We start from the raw sequence: 24,580 nt of genomic DNA on the forward strand, positions 1-24,580 counted from the left end.
GAAAGCCTCAAAAAAAAAAAAAAAGTAAAAAATTGCATTTAATCTGTTGGAAACAGGCAAAGGCTCCCAGAGCAAATCTGCACACGAGATGTCCTGGGAACTTTAGTGGTCACAAACGGTGGAATGTTTCACGTTGTCCAGAAAACCTGGATGAGCCACTCTCCTGAGGAGAAGACAACCGCCTGTTGAATTAGAATCATAGAATCATAGAATTGCTGAGGTTGGAAGGGACCTTTAAGATCATTGAGTCCAACCTTTAACCTGCCCTGACAAAAGCCACTTCTAAACCATGTCCCTAAGTGCCCCATCTACCCTTTTTTCTTGCAGCACATCAGTGCACTTTAGGAAGTGTCTTAGCTTGAGTAGCTTTTTGTTAGAGAGGCAAGGATGACAACACATGGTAGCAATAATTAAAAAAAAAAGTAATCTCAGTGTGATCTGACGATATTTCTGATCTTACTGAAACTAGGGCTCTGCAAACATCTTTGTATGCAGTGGGATGCACAATGAAACAGGTCAAGGTGTGGACATATTTGAAAACCTCATCTCTCTCCTGCTAGCCCTGGTTAATTTTCACTTCCATGGAAGCACCTTGTTTCAGAGCACAGTCCCATAAACAGTGCAGAAACAGGTGTGGATGTTGGTCAGCTGGAATTTCCTTGTGCTGCTGTTGCCACAAGAGCACGCAGCTGTACTCTGCCACATTCTCATTAGCTGTCAGAAAGTCTTTCTGAGAAAACCAAACCTACCTAAACAAGGTCAGGACCTGTGTTGTAAAATATACACCAAATATGAAAAGATTCAGGGAACATTCTGTTAAATTGTCAGAGAGAAATCATTGTTTCAGTAGATCAAAGGAGAAACCTCAGTGACTCGTTGTTGTTTACATGTTGTGTTTCATCCTGCTGTCACTTTGCTCTTCCCTTGAGCAACAGCAGGAGTGGATTGTCATCAGATGAAAAAGAAAAGGTTAGAGACAGGAGGTATTTTTACTTGCCAGTTCTTCAGATTAAGTGTAAAACTCAAAAAGTGGCTATGCAACGGGTTATAGAAGTGTGCAGAATCAAAAATATATTTTTCAGGACTCCAGTAACTTAGTTTATTTTCAAATATGCAGTCCTTGGTGATGTGAAATGGTTTAGAAGAAGATAATAGTGAGGTTTTTTTTTTCTGTTTTGGTTTTTTTTTTTTTTAGTTTTCAGAATATCAGTGAGGTTTGTGTAAGCTAATTTTTGAAATGGTTTAATACTGCCACTACAAAAATGGTAATTCTTTGCAAAAAATAAGGAGTTACATAAAAAAAAAGAGCTGACAATTCAAACAGCTTGAAAATGAGCATGGAGAAAAGTGGATAGTGTTGGAGGCTGTTCTAGGACAAGTTTCGGTAAGCTTCATTGTTCAGGGATAAACTGATTTTGCTTTAAATTGAATCCTGTTTATTTAAACAGTTCAAGCTTCAAGAGTTGAACAGATGGTTCAGTCTTCAGTCTGCTGCCTTCTTATCTTTACAAACTGCTTTGCAGTTTATCTTAAAGCTCCCCAGGCCTGCAGTGCTTGTTCTGAGACAGAGGTTTGAAGTTTCTTAAAAATGGATGCCAAAACTGAGGAGAGATACCACATTGAGAAGAACATGGACTCATCCAAAAAAACCCAGTGGAGCACTTGCTACTGGGAAGATTCAAAGCTGCCATAACTGCCACTCAGAGCTGCCATGGTGAATAGCAAAGGGCTGTATATAGCAGACTAATAAATAAAGGCACATAATGGAATCTGTGAATCTAAAATTGGAGTTACTACTGCTGACAGGACCATGATTGCTTTTCAAAGTCCTTCTGTATTATTTTATGACTTTTCTTAAAAATCAAAAGTAACTTTTCATTTGGCCTTGGAAAAGCTTTAAGAATATATCGTTATCATTACTTAGGTAAGATTTTTGGGATGGAGGGATTTTACTCCTGTGAGTGAAAGAACTATGCGTAGCCTAAAGTGTTTCTGTAGCTGGGGATTTTCTTCCTCATCTTAAAGATCATAGTTTCTGTGAAGCTGATAAGGTGGCAGAAGTCCTTAGACATATAGAAAGGGGAATCTGGGAAAGTGTGTATGAGGAATGGAGTTTGGGATCACTGTGTAAAATACAGCACCAATTATTTTTTTTTATAAGGCATCCGTGTCGGAGATGGACAAAATGTCTTAAGGCAGAATCTTCAACTTGAAAGTACTATTTTACTTTTTCATTTCCAATGCAAAGTTCAGGGCAAGTTCAATAAAGTTCGTGAACCCTTCAGCAACAGTTGGCTAAGTTTCAAGCAAGCCTGGAATGTTATATCGGTTTGGGTGCAAGTCAGGATGGGTTTGATCCCAAGCCACTTGAAACACAGCACTTGGGGCTGCATGCAGCTTTGTATTTCAGCCTTCGTTGCGGCCCAGACCTAGACTTGCCCAGAGTGAAGCTTTTGCTTAAAGCCCCGTGGATGGAGCCTGCTGTACTTTTCCCCAATTCAGTACTCGCAGAGAACGTGTGGCTGTGGCATCTTAGTACTGCACAGAAATGGTGAGCGTTGAATAGTTGTCTTGGGTGGATGACTTGGGTTCCAGTTCAACTAGATGGTCCTTACAGACACGTCCATATGTCTAAACTGCAGAACTGATGAGGCAACATGTGGGTCTCATCCAGTTTTACACAGGTGGTTTTGTTCAGAACCAACTCACTCCTGGGGCTGCACTAAGGCTCTGGAGAAAGCCGAACTAATTCCAAGGGTGCACGTTGGCACTTTTCCTAAGCATTACATCTGGTTTAATTAGTCCAAAGGAATTTTTAAAAAAATGAGTCCTTAAAGACTTTTTGACCTCTAGAAGTAGATTCCTTCACATAAGTCTAAAAGGTTTCTCAGTTCTGTTCTTTGTAGCGCAAGGTCTGCGGAAAATTTCTTGCAGAAGCCACATGTTGGTTCCTGCAGCTCTCATGGATTTCTTTGAGCCAGTAGTCACCGTATGACTGCCTGCCACGATGGCAGGGTCAAACCCTAGACAATGCAAAATGAGCAAATGATGGTCCTTTCTTTGTAAAAGACTTTGGCATCTGTGGAGTTGAATAACTAGTTGAATGATGGTCCTTTCTTTGTAAAAGACTTTGGCATCTGTGGAGCTGAATAACTAATGTTATTAAAAAATATTAATATAATAAATTATTTTTATAAATGCTGGGAGGACTTATACTGTTATGGAGTGACTATATTTTGCTGCAAAGTAGTATCGTTATTATTTTACTACATTGGGTATTCTTTCCTCTTAGTTACACTGAATTGCACAACTTTGAAACTCCAGCTGAGCAAGTCTCCAACATTTCTGAATTTTCATGGAATAACTATGCCTTGGCTGGGAGTTTTCTGACGGCGTAATGTCTATCTGTGTCCTTTGCTGGCTTTATTTCATCTCTGTGAAGGGCAAGTTCATGAATAAGATGATTGGGGAATAAATACAAGCACCTTTTAAATAATAACATTAGGAGTAAGTCCATGGCTCATATGGCAAGGTTTTCAAAGGTTGCTATGTAATCACTTCCTTCAGAGCCAGCTTCTGTTAGAGAATTCCTGGGATATGCTCTGTATGTAACATGCTAAACCCTGGGGCCCACATGAGGCAGGGTTTTTGGCTCTGGATTTCTAGTGAGAAATGGGCAGGTTACTTTCCCTGTCACTCAGACACAGTCGTGACTAGCTGCTCCCCAATGCCTCATGGCTGTTGTCACCTGAGCAGTGAGTAAGGCAACATGTGTATGTCCAGTCCTTTCTAGAGGAAGGAGCTTTAGCTGTAATTACTCATCTGTAAACACTTGTCAAGTAACACAAGCCCCACAGTTTTTACCTTTATGTCGCAAGTGTTTAGAAAAGAACTGTCTGAACTTTTCCTTTTATGGTCTCTAGCAGAGGCATAATTGACAATAGTAGGGGAAAACTTGGGAAAAACAGTAATTTTTTTTTAAAAGTGGGATTTCATGGTTTATAAGTCTTTCCGTTTGCTGTTAAACTGTCCAAATGCTGCCTTGATGCATGCACTTTGAAACTGTTTTGTTCCATTGTCCACAGTGAAATCTAACATTTAAAACAATTTGACATTGTTGACTGCCATTTTTAGTGTATTTCAATATACCTCACATTTTATTATCTCTTTTTGCTTCCAAATAATTACTTCTATTAAAACCCAAACAAACCTAAGCTTGTGATTTTTGCAGCAGAATAAGTTATATGTGCATACAGGTAATACAAAATAGAATTTGCTGCAAAACTCTGTCTCTCCACCAGCCCCTGTGTTCACCTTTGCTTGCTACCTCTGTCTGTGCTCCTCTTCCCAGACCAGTCTCAGCTTCCAGCCCTCGAATGCCTGCCTCCCCTGCCCATCTGGGTGGTGGTTATCTGAGGATTATTTTTTTTCAGGTTCTTTTCAAACGCAAATACTTCTAAACAGGTTGTGGATTATACAGTTCTGATGGCAGATTCTGGTCGTCTGACAGCACAGCTCTCAGCAGAAGCGTTATATTCCTGCTGGACTTTATTACATCCAAGGCAGTGTTAGTGGGAGCAGTAAATGTTTGCAAGATAAACAGAATTTCTTCTCGGAGGCAAAATGACTTGCACCATACACTGGCAATCACACTAAGATAATCTGCTAAGCAATAAACAATTTAGGACTTATTTATGATCTGACACTATAATTTCCTAACACTCCCAAGTAAGGGAGTTACGCCTGACTTAGATCACTGTGAAGTCAGAGCATGGTTGAGCCATTTATATAAAGTTAGCCTGAGAGCTTTGTTTTACAAAAATTCTTCTGAGTTCCCATCCAGATTGAGGTTTTCATGTGGTAGCACTGTATAAACATGATTCATTTTTTAGAGAGTTTGTAATCTTAAAGGGTAGGTGAAAGGATTAAGGCATACAAAATAACTGGGATACTGCTAGGCAGGCATTTTATTAGTGCCTTTTTTTGCAGCGTGGGTACATAAAGCCGCCTCTCCTGCTTCTTATGCTGAACTCCTCTCTAAGTAACTGTTAGATTTTCCTTTTCTGTTTTAACTGTTAGCTTTTCCCTCTCTTCATTTAACCCACCCTCTCAGAAAGAGTCCTGAATACATAGAAAGCTTTTGCAATGTGCCCTGAAGCATGTATACTGATGAAGCCCATACAATGTAATTATGGGTAGCACAATGCAACATCATGAAGTGCCTTTGTTTACGGCTTCTCTATCATGAGAGTATAATGAACGGATTCACTGAGGAAATGCAAAAGCAGATGCCTTTGGCTGGCTCCTGTTGTTCTCTTTTTGGCAAAGACAGAGGGACGAATCTACCCTGGGACAGCCTCACTGAAGTCGGATGAGTTACACCAGGCAGGAACTGGAACTTTTTTCTTTTCTTCTTTTTTTTTTTTTTTTTTCTTTAAAGAGCACAGTTTCCAGATCTCTTTCCCCTGACTGTCACAATTTCTCTTTCCACAGAAAGCCTATGAGAAAAGACTCTCAGCTTCTAAAAAGGTAGGATAACCTTTTAGTCACTAATAGCTAATTTCCTCAACAGTTTAAACTCTGTGGGTGTCTACCAATGCCTGTAATCATAAAATTATTATCTAACTATTTATAGAAAAAGTAAAGATACTAAAATAGTATTTATTGAATGGGAGAGTAGGAACAGAGAGTACTGTGAGAGGGGTGGAGTACTAACACACAGCTGTGCTGCTTCAAGTGCATGACATATGCTTAAAGCCTAGGTATCGGCGTACGGTATCACCTTGAAGTGTATAAACACACTCTGAGGTGTAACGTTGGACAAAGCTTCTGAGGGCAGATGTCTGTGAAAGCGTCACGTTTCACGTGTCTCTGAAAAGGGAAGAGGAACCTGCAGCAACTCCTAGTATCATGCATATTTGCAAGTGATAATCTTTAAAACAAGTTTACTAGGGCAAACCTGGGATTGCGTTTCATAGCATGGTATAATAGTTAGAAGGACTGCTGATGCTTTGTGCTTGCTAGTGCTGTGGCCATACTTTTTGGGTTTTTTCCTCTATTGAGGGCCTGAATGGTGCCTCTCATATAAAACCTGCCATTTACAATTTGCCTTTTGCTGAGGCCTCCTTTGTGTTCACACAAGGCAGCTGGCAGGAGTGCTGACCTCCCCGGAGCAGAGACTTGCCAATGCTGGCTAATCAATATTCAGTAGAGTCGGCTGCTCATTAGGGAGCCATTGATTATCTCTGCAAGGTTACTCCCACTGTGTGTGTGTGTGTCATTTTTCAGTCTCTTCACTTCACCACCCCCTCAACCCCCCATTCCAGGCTCTCAAGAGGACAGAGTACTGGTATGGAAATGAGGTTCCCTTTCAGCATCTGAATAGTTTGACGTCAGATATCAAAACAGGCTTTGGAAAGAAGGTAGTTTCCTCATTGTCCAATTTTTGTTTATATCAGGTTTGTACTTTTAATTTCTGGGATATTTCTCATTATTGCAAGCTGTGGCATTTGAAGTGTTTGTTGCATTTGACTTAACTAGGTTGCATTAATTACACTGGGCCTTGGTCTCCTGTAAAAATGCACATCTTTTATACAACTGTAGCTGACCTGTCTGACCTCTTGCTCAGAAGACGAGAGCCACGGTTTCATATTCCATGCTATTTACAAGCAAATGGACAGAGGCTCACAGAGAAATAAAAGCATGGTGCTCATATGCTGGTGTGTTCTGCTCGGAATATACCCACATATAGTACACAGTCAATTCCTCTTGTCTTAACTCAAGACTGAAGGCCAGTGAGGCTTGTGTGAGACAATACCTGCCCATTACTCTCAAGTCAGTCTGGCAAAAACCATAACAAAGTCTTTCCTTTTAAATGTGAATTGTCCACTTAAGGGTGTATTCAGTCATCAACACAGCAGTAGAGAACTGTGACACAAATATGCAAGTTGAAACGCTCAAATGTATTAGGAGTGATAGAGTGGATGCTAGATACCTAGGCTGATACAAAAGACCAAAGCAATTTTTTGGGTTAGTTTTATTGTAAATATGGCATTAACAATCACAGCAGAGATTACAGGTCAAAAAGGCAAAGTTATAGGTCTCAAAGGGCGGGGAGCAGGAAGCTGGAGCTAAGAGGCAGCTGGGTAAAAGAAAGGCAGTTGGCAGACAACACAATACTTATCTCCATTAAACTACTCAGTTCAAGTTAGTACCCTCTCCAAAGAGCAGAAACTGCACTGTGCTGTGACCATCTACCTCATGGAGTGACTCTATAGTTGAACTTGCAGTTGATGGATAGTAATTCAGTGTCCAACTTTCTGTTTATAATAAGGGGATTGAAAGTCAATAGCACTCAAGATTTATCCTGCTTGTCTCTTCTTGGCTTGGATTTAAGGCATCACTAAATTCAAGCTAGATGCTTCTGTCTGAATGGGAGTAGAGTCAACAATGCAAGTCAAAGCACAGTGGGAGTTATTAACTCAGTGAAGGTGAGCATCTTTTCTTCTCCTGCCCTTAGTACTGAAAGAGTAGCTGTTGCTGCAGGGAGAGAAGACCTGCTGTCTGCTTCTGATTTTATACGAAGTGCTGTATTACTAGGGAATAGAAAGCCAGAGAACGCATTAATGCCGTGGGACTCCTGTAGTGGATGGCAGTATTCACTACTGATGGAACAAAGCATAGAATCATAGAAAGGTTAGAGTTGGGACACTGAAGATCACCTAGTTCCAACCCCCTGCCCTGGGCAGGGACACCTCCCACTGGACCAGGCTGCTCAAAGCCCCATCCAGCCTGGCCTTGAGCACCTCCAGGGATGCGGCAGCCACAGCTTCCCCGGGCAACCTGTTCCAGTGCCTCACCACCCTCAGAGTAAAGAATTTCTTCCTGATATCTAATGTAAATTTCCCCTCTTTCAGTTTAAAACCGTCACCCCTTGTCCTATCACTACAGAGCCTACCTGGCTAGCACCTTGTACTGGTGCATCTTGGTACATCTCACAGAGTGGTCTGTGGTTTGTCAGGTGCTGATGATTTAGCCCGTGTCTCCAAGTGCTAGTTCAGAACCCAGCTCTGTGACCATCGCCAGCAATTTGATCTTGTACAGTCATTAGCACATACCAGAGGGATGATGACAGGGATGTGAAAAATGGCAAGCTGGCATTAACTGGGGTTTGTTTAGCCAGGGGGGTTTCCTGTCAGCTCCTTGTCTTCCTGATGGAGGCATGTGACACAATGGATCTGTCTGACTGCCAAGAGAAGGTTTAGTGAAGCGTGAATCAGGAGTTAAAGTGGACAACGGAGAGACAGTTCCTCAGCTGACAGAGAGGGAGCTGTCCCTGGCATGGAGAAGAGAGTCTCCACATGCCATCCTGTTTGTCAGGAAGTACTTCCTTTCTGGTGTCTGTTGTCAGCCTGGTGGCATTGATAGTGACATTGGATTGTTTTGGCTATTTTCTGCAAAAAAGGCTGTGTTGCTACTCGACGGAGAGAATCCCTGAAATACAGTTTTGTAATAAGCTCGGAACAGACACTGTTTATATCCAGTTTGGCTTTCTGCTGTCTTTAACACATCTGAGATGTATTTAAAGGATGAGATGAAAGACTAATGTTATGCCTTGGTCAGAGAATATGATCAGTGTATTTATTGCAAAGGAAAGCTTAACAAAGAGCATACTGTTCCCATTTCTCTATTAGGCAGAACTCTTCCTGTCCCATTTATATTGACATTACCATGTAGTAATCATTGCAGTCCTAGAGGGAAATACTGAATTGTATGTATTTCTAGCTGTTGCAGCAGGTGGAGTAAAGTAAGTTAGTATGTTGGGACCAAACACCTCACACAATCGCCAGCAAATTTATCTGATGCAGCATGAACATCTGTCGTCTGTATCTCCTTTTCTTAGTGTTTATACCACTTGTACTTTGGGATGTAGTAAGTTCTTAGGGAAGCAGAGTCCTCCCAGGGGTGCAGTGACAGCCAGTGGGTTACAGAGCAGTGACGTCTTGGTGAAACACTGTATGAAAAACCTCCAAGAAGACACAAAATGTCTCTGAAGCCATCTTATGTGTTTGGCAAGTGAAATTTAACCACTGAGTACATTCACATTTTTCCTTCTGGATTTTCATTATGCAGATTATGCCTTCTAGCTGCACAATGACATTTAAAGTAATAGAAAAGAAAGATCTCATATAAATAATGATGTCCTGAGTATGTATTATGTTGAATATGAGAAGCCTGCATTTGTTTCAAGCGTGTTTTTTAGTGGAGAAAGAGTATGGGTTTCTCTTGGCAGCAAACATGGAAGGAGATACACAGAGATCAACTGTACAAAGACTTTTTGTTAAATGTCATATGTCATTGTGGTCATGCAGTCAAAATAACTGTAGGACTGACCTCCACAAGTGGCGGGTGCAGAGGATGAGTTCTCTTATTTGCAGCTTAGCAAATGAAATATCCTTTGGAATTCATAAGTATAGAATAAAATTTTGAAAGATCAAGAAGTCTTTTGTTGAGAATGTTATTCTTGCATTTTTGAAAATCCCTCCCTTAAGGAACATAGATGTGAAGTAATGGCTGATATTTTGGACTATGCAGATTCTTGGAGCAAATGTGGGTCCTGTGGCTAACAGTATAGACTTTTGGTGTGGGTCTGAACCAGTGAGTCTATTCAGATTGGAGATAGCTATGATCACTGAACACACACGGACCTCATTTTATTAGGGGACTCCACAAAAAATCTCAATATACTACCGCCTGCAAGTAATAGAACTCCAGCATCCAGAAATGTGCGGGAGGCCATGCAGACTTTAGTAGCAGGTGTGTCAGTTCAGACGCTGCTGTGTACTTATCTGTAAAATGACTGTCCAGAAAGTATTTTCAGTAATCCTTGCCTCCAGGCAGCGGTCTATGTGAACTGTCTGTCAAAAGTCAGCATTTCACATTATCTGATAGAAATATATTTCATTTGTAGAGGTGAGCTCTTACCCTGCATCATCAAACACTGTCTTCTGTTTGGTTTTTTTTGGTTTTTTTTTTTTTTTGTCTTTGTTTAAATACCAGTAAAAAGGCCTGCTAAGTAATCGGTCTTGTGTGTTTGTTACCTGAATTATGATTATAGATCTCTGTAAGGTACTACAGATCTCTGTTGCCTTCTGTGTTGGAGTTGTGCTGAGTATTTTCTCCTGAATTGATGAAGCGTAGTGTCGGTTATTCTCTGTTTGCTGGCAGAGCAAGCTCTGAAAGCAAAGACAGAATATGGATTCATTTTTCTGCAGTTAGAACTTGCTTTCATTCTGGTACTTCAAAGGCTGTTGGAGAAAGAGTTCATTGGTGATATGTGTTCGTTAGTACATGACAGCTGAAATTGTTGCATACAATGATTATACTTCTCAGATACTTGCTCTGCAGTCTAGAGAATGAGTTTCTGATTGGAAAAGCTTAATTTAAACATGGAATTGGTATGTAATAAATTCACCATTAGCTTTCTAGTAACTTGTATTAACTTTTAATGTAAAAAAGGACTTAGAAGATGACAATGTCCTTTGCAAAGAAGGAAAACAGAATGCTAGAAAATGTTTTGTTACTTTGCAAACGCTTAAGATTTCTTATGGTAAAGAACAAAACCCAAAAGAGCTTGGAGGAGGAGACCTTTCAGGAGAACACATAATTTACAGAGAGTCAGGACAGCATTATCTTTTCCTTTAAATATGCCTGTACTTTTTTTTCATAGAACTTTTTTTTTGGTGTAGAACTTATCACCATGGTGTTTGAATGCCTTCTTCATGAATTCAGTCTTCCAGTATCTTTTGTGATGTAGCAAAAGGAGACTGAGGGTTGGATACAGTGAATTATTTGCTCGGGGTCATTCAGAACGTCTGAGACAGAGCAAGGAACTGAATGCAGATAACCTAACACTCATATAATGTCTATCCTTTTTTATTTTAGGAATTAATGAATCCCAAAGATCGAAAGCAACCCACAATATTATTTCCTATAACTATTTTCAGTTTAGATTGACTCAAACCCAGGCTTTTCCTTGGCATCTGTTTAAAGTAGTAGATATAAGGCAGATGTATTCAACAGTAAGCCCCTGTTTACAGCATGACATTTAGGCTTGCATCACTGTAGCTTCTTTTTTTGTTGTAACTGTTTCTGTGCAGTGTCTTCTTTGCTTGCCTGGTGCAGAGCATTACTTCCTATGGAAGCTGGCGTGTAAACCCCTGGGCTCACAGTCAATAAGGACAAGGAGTTGGCCTGAGGAGAGCATGGAGCTACTTCCTTTATGTACTGCTGCTCTGGCTTTCTTCAGATGTTTGTGAAATGTTTCCCCCTGTTGCAGGTTATGCCAACAGTAGCTCCTATTCGTGGCGAACCTGGCCTAGCTCCTGCTAGCTCAGCAGGGCCGTAGAGTGCATTTTGGTATCTCCAGTTTACATTAGTGTTGACATCTCCACTTGTGGCTGTGCTAGGCACTATATAAAGAGCACTGGGATGCTCGTAAAGCTAATTCCACATGATAGATGCCTGCTTCTGGTGGTTGTTTTCTCGTTCTCTGGAGTTTGTAGCAAGACTCAGTTGTTCAGCAGTATGGAAGGCCTAACTTGTTTGTCTTTCCATCTCACTGTTCCTCAGTGAGGGCAAAGTTCATGGTTTAAAGACATCCCTTCTCTCAATGCAGTGCTAGCTTGAGATTCCGAAATCCTTTGTTTCTTGTTGCCAGCACTCAGTTCCTGTCTTCTTTCAGGTGACAAAGTGAACAGGTCCCTGGGGAATTTGTGCTTCCATCAGGTGCTTTACCTGATCCAGTATGATTTCAAATCAGAATTTGTCCACTAGCTTTGGATATAGGTGGCAGGGTCCACTGCAAGGTAGGCTGTTGAGGAGTATGACTGCACTGTAGGTGGATCTTACAATTTCTACCTGTTGCCTCACTGACTCAAGATTATAAGCTTTAGTCTTCTTTTAAAATGAAGCTAAAATTAGTCTATGGTTTGCATTCAGGGAAGTGGAAACAATGAGGAATGGAATATTGGAAATGTCTTGGTTAGGTGAAATTGATGAATAATTTCATACCCACTCTTAGTTCCCTCTGGGGACTCTTAGGGCAGATTCAGGATCATAACTAAGATGCATATTCTGCAGGATATATTGCTTTCAATTGTTGTTATTTTCACCAGGTTTTCTTGGAGAACCATTTTGTGAGACTTCGGACTGTACACAGCATGTATGCGAAAGTATGCAAGGTACTTCTAATTATAAGGTGTATCTCCCCCCAGGCTGGGTGATGAAGGGATTAAGACCAGCCCTGCTGAGAAGGACTTCGGGGTACTGGTGGATGAAAAGCTGTACATGAGCCAGCAATGCGCGCTTGCAGTCCAGAAAGCCAACCACATCCTGGGCTGCATCAAAAGCAGCATGGCCAGCAGGTTGAAGGAGAGGATTCTGTCCCTCTACTCCACGCTGGTGAGATCCCACCTGGAGTGCTGCATCCAGCTCTGGGGCCCTCAGCACAGGAAAGACATGGACCCGTTGGAACGGGTCCAGAGGAGGGCCACAAAAATGATTGGAGGGCTGGAGCACCTCTGCTATGAGGACAGGCTGAGAGAGTTGGGGTTGTTCAGCCTGGACAAGAGAAGGCTCTGGGGAGACCTTGTAGTGGCCTTCCTGTACTTGAAGGGGACCTATAAGAAAGACGGGGGCAGACTTTTTAGCAGGGCCTGTTGCAATAGGACAAGGGGTAATGGCTTTAAACTAAAAGAGGGTAGGTTTAGATTAGATACAGGGACGAAAGTTTTTACAATGAGGGTGGTGAAACACTGGACCAGGTTGCTCAGAAAGGTGGGAGCTGCCCCTGGAAACATTCTGGAAACATTCCACATCAGGTTGGACGGGACTCTGAGCAACCTGATCTAGTTGAAGACGTCCCTGCCCATTGCAGGGGACATTGGACTAGATGATCTTTAAAAGTCCCTTCCAACCCCAACTATTCTATGATCCTATAATAGGGAAAAACTGAGCTCAAACCTTGGAAGATGAAGTGCTAAAGCAACTTCCCAATGATGGCTTGACACTCACTAAAAGTGTTTGTGTGTTCAGAGTTTAGCAGGATTTTTTTCCACATAGGGTTGGAATACTTTTTATCAAAATCTGCATCCCTGGAGGCTATGGATGTGTTTCTGTCCATACGTGTACACCAGTCCATGGAAACTGCTGCCATCACATCTGTGAAAGGAGTGGGTTATTGGGAGTCCTAACTGTCCCAAAATAGGCAGTGAAAGAATGCAATTGTACCCAGTGTCAGAATGAATACTCTAACTCCTCAAATGGCAAAGGACCATCTTTTATAGTCATGAAGAATTTGAAGACTCACTTTTTAGTAAACTTTTAGCTTAATTACTAAGGGATTGAGGCAATTGAGAGACCTTTGTCTGTCTCCCTGCGTGTAACTTTTGAAACTACTGGCAATTTTTAACCAAATTTAAAAGAGAGGTAGAAGTATCAAAGCTTCCTGCAAGCTTCATGAGCACTGGCAGTTGAGTATAAGAGGAACGTCCAAATTAGTGCTGTTACTGAGGGAGCTCTTCTAGTGTGTGTTTTTATTGACAAACCCCATCCGGCCAGTCAGCATTTATTGACAGGGCAATGTGTAAGGAGTATGGGTGGGAACAGAGCTCATGTGCTGAGTAGAAGGTCTATTAGGGGACAAAAATCTGTAGGAAACCAGGCTTCATTGGTTCTGCCTCTTGGGGAGCAAGCTGTTGTTTAGCAGAGCACAGAGATGCTTCATAGATGCAAAACCTCAGTTACACTTTAGCTTTTGTCTTTTAGTGACAGAGTATAACGTGTAAAGATTCTTTCAACATTTGGACAGCAGAGCTGAACAAAAAGGAGACCATTATATGCAATATCTGTCAAGACTGCAGAATGGACTGTGCTAGCCTGCCAAATGCAAATGAGGCTTATCCATTCATTTAGTCCAAAAGAGAAAATGATATAATTTATTTGGTTCAATTAGTTTATTGTGACAAATAAACAAGAAGGAGAGGACCCCAAAATGGCAACTTCACTGAGCTTAAAGGCTGCGGAAATCATACTGCTCTGATGGTAAGCCTTATTTTACATTCTTGGCCCTAGATCTTCAAAGTGATTTATATGCTTTTTTTTTTTTCCTTAAGTAGAGAATCTTGTAGAAGAATTGAGACCCAAGTCTCAATTATTTGCCTTAGACTTTTAAGACGAGGAACACTCATCTTGGTTGGACTGTGGATTGTTCTGAACCAGCCTGAGCTACCTGATTTAATCTCTGCTGTATTAAGTTTAGTCAAAGCACTAATGCAATTTTGTACATCTCTGTTATGAAGTAGAGACATTCCACATCTTTGTTTGCAAACTGATGGTCTGTACCCATGGGTGGGAGTGAAGGGACATGGGGAATGTGGAGCTGAAACGTGCTGGCTGGTTTCTAGCATACAAGTCCCAGGCACTTTGCAGAAACAGGCGACAAGGAAAGGGCTCAGCCACTCCTCTGCACTTTGGCTGAGTTTGTGAGATGCACCTGAGGCATCGATATGGCTCTGGGAAAAAGATAGGCAGGGGAAGCAGGCATGCCTTTGGTGGTGGTGTTAAGGTCGACCCTAACTGTCAGTGATGGACATGGTATGAAATAGTTGGAGCTCTCTGATTGAGCACCTCCAAAGCGGCAGGTTGGATGCCATTGTGGAGTGCTCTTGTGGCTGTTCTCTGTTGACAAGAGATGGCAGTCCCCTCTTGCTGTGGGGGTAGAGCAGCACACTGAAAATGACTGTGCCTGTACATCCATGGGCATGCTAGGAAATATTCAGCAAGATGATGGATCAGACTCAGTCTAGAGGTCAACAGACTACTACAAAAGTAAACTGTCATGAGTGACCCTCCCTCACAAGCTGGAGCTTTCTTGGCAAAGTAGCTGTGATTCCTGGCAAAGCCTCACGTCGCCACCAGCACTGTGTTATGGTTGGGCTCTCGGCGCAAAAACCTCTTGTGCATCACATAGAGGTCGCAGACTTTCAGTACCTAAGGCTTGAAGCAGATGTCATTGTTACCCTTTCACTGCAAGTCTTAGTGACTTAGTTTAGAAAAAATAAAAACTGAGAAGGTTTGCAACCTTTGTCTCCCACGAATGTTTTTTAGAAAGGTAACAGACTACGTGGGTTGAAATAGGGTCCTTTCAGGAGCCTGATTTGGAGAGACTCTTGATGTTTGGTTCATCTTTCTCTTGCCCCTTAGGTGACACAGGCGGGTTAGTGCCTTTCCCCAAGCCCCAGCTCAGTCCAAAAATGTATTTGCTCAGCTGTGTTTGAAGAAAATGGGAAGGATGAAGCCGAGCCAGGAGAGGGCTCCTGGGGCCAGGGTTGGCGCGGGGGCAGCTTGCCCTCTGGTGGCTGCCGGCACCAAGGCGGCCTGCTGCAAAGGGAACCGCTTCGGCGGCACTGCCAGTGACTTTCTGAGCTGAATTCCGCATCTGGCCAATCCAGCTGGAATATTAACTGATTAGACCTAAATGGGTGACGACATAAAAGCTCCTTCTTTAAAGTGACTGACATAGGAAGTGGAGTTGTCTGTCTACAAACCAGCATGAGCAGTAGCATAACTGTCCTCAGACTTGAACTTGAACCATCGGGTGTCAGCCTAGTTCTGTCTCAAGGGTTTTCAGTCCTGGGTTACACGAGTTACCTTTGTCCCTACAAGCTCCCTTTCTTTGCTCCACCATACACATGAGACTGAGCAATGTGCGCTCCCAGTGAAGTCCACAGTACCTTCATATTCCATTGGAGAGAAAAAATGAAGGGATTGATGGATAACTCAAGAATAGCCAGAACTGTTTTGTGCATGCTGAAGTGCATTGCTCTTTTTTATGAGAAGGTACAACACACACATGCTGTGCTGTCCTCCTTCTTGCAGGGAAGGTGAACATGGGTGGCATGGTCCCTTCTAGAGCTCCAGTGTGTACTGGGGGTTATGTACACCTTGTGCTTCCATACTCAAACCCGTCCACCCTTCCTACAGCTTCTCACAGAATGGCAGGGTTTGGAAGGGACCTCTGGAGATCATCTAGTCCAACCCCCTACCAGAGCAGGGTCACCCAGAGCAGGTTGCACAGGAATGCGTCCAGGTGGGTTTTGAATGTCTCCAGAGATGGAGACTCTACCACCTCTCTGGGCAGCCTGTGCCAGGGCTCTGCCACCCTCAAAGAAGTTCCTTCTCATGTTTAGGTGGAACTTCCTATGGTCAAGTTTGTGCCCATTATCCCTTGTCCCGTCACTGGGCACCACTGAAAAGAGCCTGGCCCCATCCTCCTGACACCCACCCTTTCAGTATTTATAAGTGTTGATAAGATCCCCCCTCAGTCATCTTCTTTCCAGACTGAAGAGACCCAAATCCCTCAGCCTTTCTTCATAAGAGAGGTGTTCCAATCCCCTCATCATCTTGGTAGCCCTTTGCTGTACCCTCTCCAGGAGTTCCCTGTCCTTTCTCTGTCCTTTTGAACTGCTTCGTCAGCCATCCTGAAGGCATGTCCTTCTGTCAAAATGAAAAGGTGTTTCCATAACCCTTATATTTTATGTTTTGATGTTAATCCTGACATTCTTTACCCAAATCCAAATAATATGCATTGCCTTTACAATTCTAAAGGAAAAATACTTACCTTGGATCATAAATGCTTAATTGCATCTGATTAAACAAAGCCTTCTTAAAATAGACCCCAAAAGGAAAAGATCCAATTGTCAGCCTATTAAATACCAAAATAAAACAAAACCCTGAGGAAATGAATGGGTAGCAGTCAATGGTGTTACAGTTGCTTAGGGACTGATAGTAAGAAAAGTGGCATGTGTCCAGAAGAGGCCCACGGCAAAGAGAGGAAACCTCTGTCTCCCATGGAGAGTGGGATAAGGCAGTGCAGAGACTGATTAATATTTGCAAGTGACATTTAAGAGACAAATGTGTATATATTTTATAATTTGAAGACTATTCATGAAATAATATGAAAGAAAGTGAAGAAGAAAGTAACTGTGATGACAAGAAGCAACTCAAAACACTACTGTATTTTTTCTTTAGCTGCCTGGAGACTGCGGGTCTTTGTGTTTCAATGCATGAGCTACTGTTTGGCAGGTTTCCTGAACCACTTTGTCTATTCACTTCTTGCTAATGTGGAAATGCCCAGACTCCCTGGAAAGGCGGCTTTGTTGGAAACTTTTCATTATCAAGGATTAGCTGTTTGGTAAACCTGTGTCCCCTTTAACAGTCTGACGGGAAGTGCCAGCTAATGAAGGGCTCATTGTGGTGGTGCTGTGAGTGTGGGACTTGAGTCCATTTTATTGCTCAGATTGCAAGCCAGGCTTCTTTCTGCTCACGAGGACTGAAGGGAAACTGAGTCATGCCCTTTGCTTCTGCTGAAAACGTGTGGTGAAAAATATGCTTTCCTTTCTTAGTACTCTTGCCATGTTTGTGGTCTAAAGGCTTTACATAGCAGGAAATTTTGTTGATACGTTATAGAATTGTGTGTGTAGACTTAGGAAGTGTTGTGTGAATACCTGGGGACAGCTTACTTGAAACGTTTCCATATAATACCAACATGAAAAACTGAAATAATGCAAACTATTAAGTGCCTTTATCGCTTCATAATGTAGTTGTAAAGCTCTTGAGAGAACCAAATCTGAACATCCTCATCCCACCTCTAGTCAGGGAAAAGATGTGGCAGGATTTACCTCTTCACTGATAAACTTCCATATGTGTTTTAAATCTCAAGAGAGATTTTCCAAGATCATTTATGAAAGTAATGTACTAGAAATCCATTCTCTGTGAAAAGTATTCCAGTGCAACTTAAATCATGAAGAAATACTGCTGAAAATCATCATCAGAGTCTGTGATGATGATTCAGACAGGATTCTTTTATCTCTACAATAAACCTCTCTCATTGAAACTCCCAAGCCACTCACAACCCCAGGGATGCCCAGTGCCCCCAAATGCAGGGGAAGGAAGAAAGGCAGCCTGTAAAACCATTGGGAAAGAAAACAAAGCCCTACCCACAGCCCCAGCCAGGCTTCACGTGCTTGGTGAGGGCTGTGTGGAAGGACCCAGGGAACTGTTAAAGATCCAGAGACTGTTAAGCACCAGTGCTTTTGGGTGGAAGGGCTAGCAGGTCAGTGTGAAACTGCTTGTATTCAGTTCAGAGGAGGGCCCAAACACATGGTTTGGATTTTGTTCTCTGCCTCCATTAGAGCTAATTAGGCCAAGTGCAGAGAGTGTCCCTATTGATCCCAAACACATATGTGACACAAGTAGTTCCTTACAAGGGGAATTGGCTCTGGGAAAGTGTTATTAGCGCTCTCTGGGCAGGAAAGGCAATCCAGTAGCCCAGGGATGTGTGTGTATGTGTGATTGAGGGAGTCAAGGAAGAGATTATGTTTTAATGAAGAGTTTTGAACTCGTTATCTGGCCTGCATTCAAAGACTGCAAGAACACTAATCATGCACATAAATGTGTGTGGTGGGAAGTGGCTGGAAAGTGGCCAAGAATACAGAGGTTACTGCAACCCACACCTCGCACTCCCTTTCCCACTCCCCAAGCGCTGCCTGACCTCGCAGCTTTGTGTGGTTCTACCCATCTGGTGGTATGGGACTGTGGGAACACATGGGGTCTGTGTTGCTTTTTTTACTTGTGATCCTACAATAGTTTTTCAGCATAGGCTTTTTATGGAGCCACCAAAGTGGCTCAATACTGTTCATAAATGGAGGAGACATGGTGCTGCTTTTATATCTTTCTGGTGAAGATACCTAAGTGGGCATAGGGCACCAGTTCCCAGAACAGTTTAGGGCTTTGTGGTGGTGCAGGGGGACTGGCACCATCAGGATGCAGGACAGGAGCTGTGCACTGCTGACGACTGGTGACACCAGTGCAAACTGTGCCCTCCCTCTCCAAAACTAAACACTCACCTGCCTCTTTATTCTGGTAGTCCTTCTATCCCCTGGTAAACGTGCACAACGTAACTACCCATTTCTAAGATGCACCTAAGTTGGAAGACATACAATATTCCTCCAACAGCCTGTGGCTTGGCTAAGCAGGAGGAAGACTGGACGTGGAATCATGTTGACAGGCACAAATCTCACTCCCTGGGTAAAACTCTGGCCCAAGCCTCTTCCCCTGCTGCTACAAAGCCAAGCGTGGCCCATGGGGCCACAGGCACCAAAACCTGGTCCAAATCTCAGCCCCAGCAGTTTCTCCAGGAGCACAGCACCTCTGGCACCACAGTGGGACACTGAGGTGGTAGCTTCCCACTGAGCACCTGAGACCATTCCCATGCCCAGAGGCTTACAGTGCTCTCCTATCTACAGCAGTTAGATAACCAAGACTGAAGCCACGTGCTGAGGCAGGCCAACAGTAAGTGATGCATTTTTTTCCCTCTGCTTTGCAGCAGCCGAAACAAGGCACTTAATTCCCACCAGCCTCTTAGGTGTTTCCCCAGAGGGGGAGCTCATGCGGGGTGCGGACCTCCAGGGAGGTGGAGGAGGAGAGCTGACCCTGCCAAAGGGCTGCTCTGGCTGGGTGCACCCTGGGAGGCTGCTGGTTCCAGTGGGATGTCATGCTGGGCAGCCTGCTCCAACCAGCCCTGCTTGGAGCAGGGGGCTGGACTTAAGGATCCCTTCCCACCACAGTGAGTCTGTGATTCCTCCTGCCATGTGAAGTGCCATTTGAGCTGTCGCCCTGCTGCTGTTTTTTTCCCTCTTGGTCTTGCTTGACCTTGCTCTTAATTTATTTTTGTTTGTTTTCTCTCTCCTGTTTCTAATGGAGTGAAAATTTGTAGAACCATAAAATGTGGAGACAAAAAGACTTACTGCCCCATCCAGCCCAGCCCCTCTGCCAGTGCCAAGCCATTCCCTTCAGACACAGCACCACTTCAGCAATGGTGATTCCAGCAATTCCTGGAGAAGATCATTCTCTGGTCTGATACAAGGTCTGATTGACCTTATAACTAGGAAATTTTTCTTGATGTCTTGCCTTAATTGTTTCTGTGTTGAGTTTGAGCCTATTGCTTGGTTACCTGTCCTCACTCTGTCCTGAACATCCATCCCTTTGCCTTGCATGGCTGTGCCTTTTGCCTGCAGACCTGGCATGCCCCTGGGCAGGGTTTCCATCATGTGTTTTGTCGCTTCCTCTACTCTGGATCGAGCTTCTGTGGTCTTCCCATCACCATCATCTGTGCAGAGGGGATGGGGGTGGACTGGTGAGTGGCTCAAGCTTGGAGCACCAAGCACGGAGCTGCCCAATTAAAGATTTCATTGGTCTCTCTGAAGATGAAATAATATCAGCATGTAGCCAAACTCAGAGAGAAGGCAGTAAGAAGAATTAAATTTAATAGTAATAATAATTGCAACTAGAGAACCCCTTTCTGATTAACATGGAGACCTTACTTTAAAGCTTTGCAAACATGATTCTGATCAAAGTTTTAGCAGTCTTGGACATAAGTACAGCAAGTGCTGTCTACCCGCTTGTCAGAAACGAAGTGACCACATAAAGAGAGGTGCTGTTGCCAAAGGAGTGTCAACCACTCTAGCTTGGCCTAGCAAAGGTCTCCTGCCCCTGGGCAGAGGACATCTGCTCAGGGTTTGTTCCTCCTAATTTGTGCTCTCCTGGCTTAACTCAGAAGTGGCCCATCCATAACCAAAGCCTGACTTTCCAGTGAAGTGAAGCAGAAATGTGGAAGCCACCTGTGGGCCTCACCTGGCCTCTGCACAGCACCAGGGTTTTCCTGCCTGGGCCTGTTCTGCAGAACTTTCTTCCACCAGAGGGCAGCTGGTAAAAGGAGTGTGATGGGCTTGCCTGGCTCAAGATGAGACAGAAGCTAATTTGATGCTAATTATTATGGTTGTAATTTCCTCCCTAACCAGATGCAATCCCCTTCAGTCATCTCCAGTGGTGTTGCGCTTAGGGAATGCTTCCCACAAAAAAAGCAAAGGCAGTGTTCTTTCCCAGTTGCACACAAGATCCATCCTCAGCCTTAATCTGAGCTACACACAGTACAATTAGCTATTTGTGTTCCTGAATTAGCAAAAGACTAAGCTTTAAAAAATCCAATAATGCGTCAGAAAGATGTATTTGCAATCAGTTTATCCCTGAGCTCCGTTCATTGCAGATCTGGCATGCTTTCTGCAGTCTAAGGTGGGAAGAGCAGAGGAAGCTGGCAGCTATTTACAGAGAGCTCAGCCCTGCATCTCCGCCCTTTATGAATGGTATGAAGCCACTTTGGTGTCTAGACATAAAAAGGCTATGGCGAAAAGCTATTGTAGGATCACAAGTAAAAATAAGCAACAACTGCTTCCTGGTGTAGCCGTACATGAAGACTATAGGGAATGAAGAAAACTACTTGTGCTAAATACTTATTTTGCCTTTCCTTGTGATAAAAGAGGAGTGCAGTAGGAAATTAGCTACCAGACTTGGGCCCCATCTGTGCTGGCATATCCCACGCTCCCTGTGGTCGTGATATGTGCTTTTAGTGTTACAAGTTTCAGATAATCACTGAAGACAGAGACAAGACTTTCAGTGTTTGTCAAATACAGACAAGTGGCAGTTCTGACCACCCCGTAATGACTAAGCTCAGTCTGATGTGTTTCTTGCTTTTCATCTTTGGTGTTTCACAGTTTCTTTCACTTACTTTCCCTTTTATGCATACTGTTACTTTCTCTGCAGAGAGAGATGTGCCCCTCTATCTCATGTTGAGTCTGAATTCAGCTGAAGTCAGTGAAGTCTCTACTGCACTAATAGCACTAATTTCTGTGTAAATAAATGGGACTTCAGAGAAATGGAACCTGAGGATGCTTGCATTTGAAATATTATTTTAAGGTTTTCATGTTTAATGTTATAAGCAATCATATTGCATAAACACACCATGGGAGACACCTCCACAGTCCAAGCCTGAAGGATGGGAACCCAAATGCATGACCTCCACCCTCTTCAGATGCTCACAGAAGTAATTTTCCATGATAGACCAGACACTGAGACTGTCTTCTTTGGCCAGATGATAAACAAACTCCACCCACTGTATTCATCTCCCATAAAGATAGCAAAACTTTACTTATGACCAGTTCCTCTCCCTCCAGAGATGTCACTCATGTCAAACCTGAATGTTTGACATTATTTTCAAAGTTTTCATTAAGACTTTGCATTGAACTGAGAGGAGGTTTGTACTCTCAAAGCTTAAGGCATTCTGGTACTTGTTGCCACCTTCTCAGGTTTTGACTGGGAACTTCACATTTACGTACCCCCGATCCTTCTTGGTTTGTGTGTGGCTGGTGTCTGATGATAGGACAAACGTGGAAGACAGTGGGCAGCAACTTTATCTCCAGATGACTACAGGTAGAGGAGAGATGGGATATGGGAAGAGTGGAAGCATAAGAAGATAAGAGAAGGACCAGTTAACCTCTAAGGCATGCAGAAGAGTGCCTGCATTAGTGAAGAAGTGTGAGTTGCCAGAGCTATAAACAGCAGAAACATCTCCTGAAAATCTATAGTGGTACCCAAATGAAGCCACAGCTTATGCAGCGGCTGGCTGCTGGCAGGGGAGCATGGGCTGTGCTCCTTTTCCCCACCAGCATGTGCTCATTCCTCCCTAGCATTCAAGGCTGTGGAGACATTTTGGTGCCTAATGCAGTTGCTTCTTCCCTCTTCTTTGAACCCTGAACAATGATGATAAAGCCAAGTATTAAGTGAGTATTGTCCATTCCTGTGTTGCATGAAACATGAAAAACCCTTTATGTTATGTAATTAAAGGCTGTACTCGAATACACGAGGGAACTGCTTTAGTGTCACACAAGTAATCTTAATTCTGATGATTCTTAATGTTTGAGAGTTTGATTTTGCAACCAGAGTGATGTTCCTTTAACCCTATTTTATATGCATAGTTCTGTCTTAACTCAAGAAAGCTTTTTTTTTTTCCCTGTGGGCAGGAGAACTGAAAGCAATAGTACTGATGTCTCCTTATTCCCTAAAGGTCAAATTGATTTTTTTTTTTTCTTCCTTCCTATATCTCTGCATAGGAGTGCCAAGGAAGTGCTGTAAAAAGGACTGCTGGAGAAAAAGAAGAGAGTACTTCTGAAAAGAGGCAGCTCCACATCCAGGTGCAGAGTCACTTCTCCTATTTGAGTTGGGAACATGTTTTCATTCATGGTATAGTCAGAAGGGCTCTTTATATCTGCAGCGACTGGAACTAATTGTCTGTGTTCTACCAGTTTAATACAAATTCTGGCTTCTTTAAGTGGGAATATTTGAGCATCACAAGAAAACATGCAGAAAAACCTATTTCAACATGGTCCATAGCAGGTGCCAGTTTGTGGTCCTTACAGCTCTTTAAAGAAATTTCAGGAACATCCTTTAATGAAAAGCTAATTTTGTAGCATAATCATTCTATCAAGCTCTGAAAATAACAAGTATACAATTGTAAGTTCACTCATTCCTCTTATGTATTATGGTAGATTTTTAATTATATAGCAGTACACTAAATATCATATACAGTATAACAGAATGTATTTTAATGATTCATTTGAAGACAATGCAACCTAAAGGTGTTCAGACCTTCCTAGGATTGTGTCCCACATATGTACAATAACTACAGCTCAAAAGTTCAAAGCAGCAGTGTAATTTTTTTGCATAATTATGAGCTATGGGGAGTTAACTATTGTTTGATTCTGTCAAACTGTGAGTTTCCAGAACTGATTCCTTTTTCATATTAAATGGAGTTGATCTGGGGTAAGTCAATGTCTCAGAGGTTGTAGCTGCAGCCCTGATTCATGCTAGTTTTACTAGTTCATTTCATTAATTTTCCTGGTATTATGTAGACCTGTTTTATGAAGGTTAATAATGCTCTCAGAGCCCTCACACCTTTCTATATAATTCGTGTGCCTCCACTGTCATAGGATCTGAATACCTTGCATTCTTTGTCTTTGCTGTTCCATCATAGCAATTCAGGGAGGCACAGTTATCCTTGGGGAAAAGCTAAGGAATTGGGAGCGTATAAGTCAAATGATATATCCAGAGAAGTCTTAGGTAGAAATAAATACCTGAGTCCAAGATATAAATCCTCAGAACTTCTGCTCAGTTACTGTGCAGCTGCAGTTCTCCAGTTCCCCAGTATATAGTGGAATTCATAAACTAGACATTCTTCTGTCATCTTACCTGAGGTGCTCTATCTGGTGAATATTTTTATGGATTTGGGCTTTGCATACAGTGAAAGACTAGGCAGGCGATGGTTGGTTTCACTTTCTATACAGTAGCTCAGTAGTTAGAACATTCAGTCAGGGCCCAGGACACTTACCTTTTATTTCTTTCCTCCATCTGAGGTTTAAAACCCATGTTTCTTACTCTTTGGAAGAGTTTTCTTGTCCCTCATAGCTTAACCATGTGTTGGACTGTTTTGCGGTAAGATTGTTCTTGTGTCTTCCCATTGAAACTTTTCTACTCTACATGGTATAATAAAGGATCAGCTGAAATGAGAAAGATCAAAAGAGAACATTACTCTTTAGTTGTTAGGACTGTGGAGGTGGAAGGGAGGTGC

General features: G+C 42.7%; 1 protein-coding gene across 1 annotated transcript in view; it reads left to right on the forward strand.

Annotated features, from left to right (window-relative positions):
- ARHGEF4 (Rho guanine nucleotide exchange factor 4) overlaps window positions 1-24,580 on the forward strand; it is a 220,061-nt gene that overhangs the window by 9,350 nt on the left and 186,131 nt on the right. The window contains exons 2-3 of the mRNA XM_063337393.1: window positions 5,494-5,529; window positions 23,067-23,147. Coding sequence (XP_063193463.1) covers window positions 5,494-5,529; window positions 23,067-23,147 — 117 coding nt within the window. The remainder of the gene's footprint in view (window positions 1-5,493; window positions 5,530-23,066; window positions 23,148-24,580) is intronic.

This window comes from Chroicocephalus ridibundus, chromosome 6, assembly GCF_963924245.1.
Source record: "Chroicocephalus ridibundus chromosome 6, bChrRid1.1, whole genome shotgun sequence".
Classification (NCBI taxonomy): domain Eukaryota; kingdom Metazoa; phylum Chordata; class Aves; order Charadriiformes; family Laridae; genus Chroicocephalus; species Chroicocephalus ridibundus.